Raw genomic sequence first — 6,000 nt, 5'->3', positions numbered from 1 at the left:
TTTTTCCTTTCAGAAATCTACAAGAGCTGACTCCAACCTCGGATCGATACCAAAGAAATAAACCAAAAAATCGACAAAACCAAAATTTTCCAAAATTAACGACTTTCACGCGAATCCAAAAAAATCAAAAGTGCACAGAATCATTTTCAACAATTTTACAAAAATCTCGAACTTACCATAAAATGATGTTATTAGGCGATGCGTGATAAAATGTCAATTATAAAATCTAGGTGACTTCTAAATTAGAGTGAAAACTTAATATTTATTTTAGTTTTATTAATTTATGTGAATTTGTGCAATTTGTGTGACCATGGCTGAGAAACATTTTGAGATGCTGATTATTTTGCTGGTAGCTGTTTTTGTTTTCAACGCAGATGCACAAGGTAAGACTTGGATTTATTTTTAATAAAAAAATCCAAAAAGCTATGATATAAACCATAGTGTTTGAATCAGTTTGTTGTCATAATAACAAAAAACTTTTAAATAATTACCATTAAAAAATAACAAATGCATGGGAATACAAATAATAATACAAATATACAATAATAATTATACAAATAATTATATAATTATAGTTGTCATATAAAATAAATTGTAACGATTGTGATTGTTGTTACATTGGAGAAAGTACACAATATATTGAAAAAAAGTATGAATCAACATATTTGTAATTCAAAAAATCCAAATCAATATAAGGCTATGTTTTCGGAACATATTACAATTGTAAACCATTTTAAACTTTTGGTACCAAAAATCCTATTTTAGCCGAAAGTATAAAAATCGAGTTTTTTACACATACTTTTCTTCAATTTTGGTCTACGATGTCATCATTTGGAGCAGCCATTTTTTTAAATAAAGGCTTTTGGTTAGTTTCGAATTTTGACAATACTTTCAACTTTTTTTCACTTTAACTGTTGTTTAAAAAGTAAATTGTTACGATTGTGATTGTTGTTACGTTGGAAAAAGTTCACAAAATATTTACCAAGATATGAATCAACATATCTGTAATTCATAAAATCCAAATCAATGTAAGACCATGTTTTCGAAACATATTATTAGTTTGAACAATACTTTTAATACTAAGAATTCTATTTTTAGAAAATTTTCTGAATCTGTATTTATTTTTTTAAATTCCTTTTGTGTTAAAAACGAAGTTCTGCTTTTTCAGTACGTCATAACACGATCAATTCTTTTAAAAATAACTCTTCAAATTTTTGACTTTTGCTTGTTTTTTTTTAATTTTTAGATTTTTTTATTTATCATGTTTTTATATAATTTTGATATTTAATTTTCGCTAAGTTTTTTATCTATCCTTGTTAGCAACTATTCATGAAAACGATTCTGCATCAGGTTTCTGTGAACCCTGTCGTCTTCTATCGGTTTTATTCGGATTTATATATATATATATATATATATATATATATATAAACAAAACTACTTACTATACTTAACTAATATTTATCTAAAACATCCTATTAAATGCAATTAAAACTCTTTTGTCAAAAACATTTAACATTTGACGTATGAGCCACCGTCCATTATTTCATTTAAATTACGCTTCTACAAAAGTTTTAAAATCAAAAATGTAATGTTCCTATGCAGTTCTAAAAAAAATCTCGTCTTTCCCACAATCTCTAGAGCATGCATTTTTCAAGACTAAGACTGACCAAATCCATAGTTTTAGTATACCTAACTTAATGCCGAGCTCTATTTTTATATCTAAGATTGAAAATGTTTCTAGTATAAACTAGAAATTTATTAAAATTCGTTTGGTGTATGAAATATGACTTAAAGTTATCTATAAAATAATATATATTGGACACTAAAATAAGATTTTTTTTCTCTTAATAGCTATATTGAATGTTTAGTGCTTAATTGCCATACCACACAACGGTGATTGCATATGTTATTTCCATTCAGATATCACTACTGTATAATAATTTTATACAAACTTTCACAATATTCTAGCTAAAACTTTGTGTACTTTTTACAAGTAAAAAATTGTGTTACAAGCTATCCTCCACCATCGAGGAAACCTTTAGCATTATAAGGTTAACTGATGGCTCCATTATTCACAAAAAACTCATTAAGGATTCCATAATCCTTGGTGTAGGAGAGCATAGAATGCGATTTTCATAGTGCACCAAGACATATAATAATAGCTGATATATAATATAATATGTCCAGCGACTTTTCCTATAGAAAAACGGCGAAGGAAATCGATATTATGCATAGAAATGTTACACGGAATGAATTATTGCGGATTTCCATTTAATTTTCCCGAGCGCAGATTTTTATTCGTGAGATATTACCTTGACTTATGGGCGATGGAAAATAAAGGAAAGGTATTTTAGTTTTTGTTTCACAACTGCTTTAAAAATATTTAGAGGAATTATTCTACTACTTATTCAATTTTGTTAAGATCTTTGGTAGCAAACAAAAATATCTCTTTGAATTGTATATCATCATCCAAAATGGGAGTTGTGTATGTCAAACAGATTTTATTCGATTTAGTGTAACATATTTAATTATATATATATATATATATATATATATATATACAAAATGATGGAAAATCATGAAAATGCAGATCATCTAAAAACGATTTCTATCATTTATTCAATCTTCGACAAGCCACTACAACAATATCTTCTTCTGTTCATTCCATCGAAAACGTGAGGCGGAAACTGAACGTTTTGTTGCGTTGCATAACTAAGTTACAAGTTGCCTTCAAAGTCACTCGGAAAATTCTCAGCACAAAGAAAATAGTGCCGTATCAGCTTTTCAGCTTCTCTAGGAAACTCCTGGAAAATTGTTAGCGACGTACAGCACGTCAAACCTAAAATGCGGAAACGCGTCACGGTGGAGGATTAGTAAGTGGAAATGGTTTTCTTCTCTAAAGTCGACACTAAAATTAATAATTGACGTATTTTTATATTTTTAATCTAGGTATTTTAAATTTGAACAATAACCAAAAATATTGTGAAAAACATGAGTATGAAAATAAAAGTGCGCGTAAGGTACAAGATGGCATTTTCTTTACGAATTATTTACTTTAAAAATAAATACATCATATAACAATTTTGAATAATGTTCATTAGTAATATGGTAACACTCCGATGCACACATTTTTTAATGTCAAACATTATACATATTGATATAATAATAAATTATAAATTATATATTTATAATAACATTGAAAATATTTATAATATTCGAAAACAATAATGTAATTAAAGTCATACTTCAAATACAACACGATCGATTTGTCATTGTAATTAGCATTTAGAATTTGAACCTTAGAGAAATTGCATTATAAAAATGAAGTAATTTCTGATTAATAAATTCTAAGAACAATCTTGAGTAATTTTATTAGCACTAGCTACACTTACACTGAATAAATAAATTGTATAGATATCCATTATGAAGTATATCTGTACATAAATGATACACAGCTACAAAAACTAGTATTGTGCTTGATCTTCTGATTAGAGTAATAAATGAATATCAATTCATTCTTCATTATTTTTAATTATTTAAAAAATATGCAACTTTGTAATACTTTACGTTCAGGATCACAAAATCAAATTGTAAGTTTCGACATTTGAACGAGAACAGTTGTTTCACTTGTCATGTAATTAAAATTAGCATACATTCATTGACTGTTTGTTTTTTGACTATTTCGCTGGCGATACAGTCTCATTCTTTGAGCTGTAGTTTGTGTTTTGGCTATGAAAATAATTTTTAAAAATATATAGTAACTACGAGTAATACAAATTATTTCAATAAACTTACGTTTCTTACACTGCAAAGATTTTTCATTTGCTTTATTATTTTCACTATATGCGTAGACATACGACTATACGCATACAATCAAAGCAATCATACTAATGCGACACGACAACCAATCACAATCGACCCGTATAGAAATGATCTCATTCCGTTGCATTTTCACAGATTTACACCCTAGCCGCGCCTAAAGAAGTTTTACTTCAAAAACAGAAAAGCCAACCAAATCTAGAATATAGAACTTAATATGCAAACTTTTTACCAAAAAATAATTCTAGAAAACTTTTAGTATTACAATTAACTGATTGTGAATATAGTATTTGTTGGTACATAAGTGATAGAAGCAGTTATCACAAATTATATGGATAGTTTACTCACTGCAAAGCATAGCACATACATATGTTCCTGGAAGTATAGATAGTCATTGCAAATACCAGTCTAATCAGAAAGTGTGTTCTTCTAAATTTTGTTCCCAAAATTTGGGGAAGCAAAATTCGAAAATATTATTTTGAATTGCACAGTGGACTGCATACATTATATAACATTAAATTTAATTATTGTAGAAAATTGGCCCCAAAATTGAAGAAAATATTATGGATAGACAACCATTAACTAAAAATAAGTTTTTTTTAGTTCAATTTGAGATTTTCCATATATTTGAGAAAATCTTACAAGAAATTTAGTAAAAAGCATTCATAGGCTGCACTCGATATGAAAAGTTATTATTTGATTACTAACCTACGAAATAGGAATTTGTGATAGAAGCGTGACAATTTAGGGCTGCATTTGTCTTTCTGATCAAAAATGATTAAAAAAATTGATTCAAAAATCAAGGCCCATCCTTATCATATAATGGTATGAAAAATAGATGTTTCTAAGTCATTCAAAAATAGATGAAAATTTTATGGAAATCTCGAACGACGAACATCATGACACAAAAATTTCTACATATATATATATATATATATATATATATATATATATATGTATGTATGTATGTATGTATGTATGTATGTATGAGTGCATGTGTGTATCATGTACTAGATCTTTACAAAAGTGCACTCGTTTACAAAAGCAGCAGCTTTCTTGGTACAAATCGATTGGCTGCTTTTTCTGAATCGTCGTCATTTATTCAAATTTCTTGTGAAACATCCACGTCTACAAATTACTTCATACAAAATGAAAAGAAAAACATGCCAGCTACAAATACAATACAGACAGAATAGTAGAGGGTAGGTGGGCATAGGGTGGGTATAGGGTGGCTATAGGGATGTGCTAAAATAGCGTATTCACGCAAAATCCTCTCTCAGTGGGAAGAAGAAGCTGTCGGCAAATCGACAATAGTTTTGCATAGGAATAAGGAATCCCTTTCCACCCCCTGTCGAAGAGATTTTCTCCTGTACTTGCTTTCAAAGCAATGCTGAAGGAATCGCTTCGAGAATTTGGTGCTAAGTTTATAGCCGGAGAGCTGGGGAAGATTATTCTCCATATCAGTTTTCTTTATTATGTTAATTTATACAAATGAGAAATTACTGTTCTTGTATATATGGTTCAAGAATTGCTTATTATTTACATGATTGAATCTAGTTTGCTTTATGAGTCATGAGATTTTGGAAAATTGAAGTAATATTATCAACGAATATATTTTTATTGAATCTTTATCTATTAACGTATTATTCAACATTTATGTTGATTTATATTGCTTAAATATAATTTATAATCAAATAATCATATTGTTATAAACATCTTTTTAACTTCCTTGTTGTTTTTGCATTGAAATTCGACTTGCCTTTTATGTATTTTCAACGTTCCAAGTAATTCTGAATCGCTTAAACCAAAATTAGCAAAATTATGTATGCGTTAGTGTGGTGTCAAAATTAGACCTCTTGTTGACATTTTACACCAATTTAAAAAATTTAAAAACAAATATATGGTATTTAATAAAATTCTATGTAACTCAATAAGAATTTTTTTTTGATTAGATTTTGCAAAACGACCAGCCGAGCATTATCTTGAAAATTAGCAAGAATATTCCTATTTTTGGTGTTATTGATACTTTTTTTAACTATTTTAGTTAAACTAGTAGTGATAAAGCTCACGGTTAGATAAACATTCAAATATTATAAAAGTTCAAGAAACATAGTTGAACTACCACATCTTTTGAAATAATGAAATACTCATTATTCGCTGAACAAATCATAAGATTTAAAC

The 6,000-nt window shown here is 28.0% G+C and overlaps 1 protein-coding gene across 1 annotated transcript in view; it reads left to right on the top strand.

Annotated features, from left to right (window-relative positions):
• Positions 1-279: 279 nt before the first annotated feature.
• Positions 280-6,000, top strand: part of LOC113389405 — a gene marked incomplete in the record, with an annotated part of 586,125 nt that continues 580,404 nt past the window's right edge. The window contains 1 exon segment of the mRNA XM_026626441.1: positions 280-383. Within this exon segment, the coding sequence (XP_026482226.1) occupies positions 311-383 (73 nt within the window).

Source organism: Ctenocephalides felis, unplaced genomic scaffold (genome assembly GCF_003426905.1).
Source record: "Ctenocephalides felis isolate EL2017-DRISC unplaced genomic scaffold, ASM342690v1 CF-g0.4_SCAFFOLD_03573, whole genome shotgun sequence".
In the NCBI taxonomy this organism is placed as follows: domain Eukaryota; kingdom Metazoa; phylum Arthropoda; class Insecta; order Siphonaptera; family Pulicidae; genus Ctenocephalides; species Ctenocephalides felis.
Note: the sequence above shows the minus strand (reverse complement) of the source record. Positions and strands in the feature narration are given on the sequence as shown.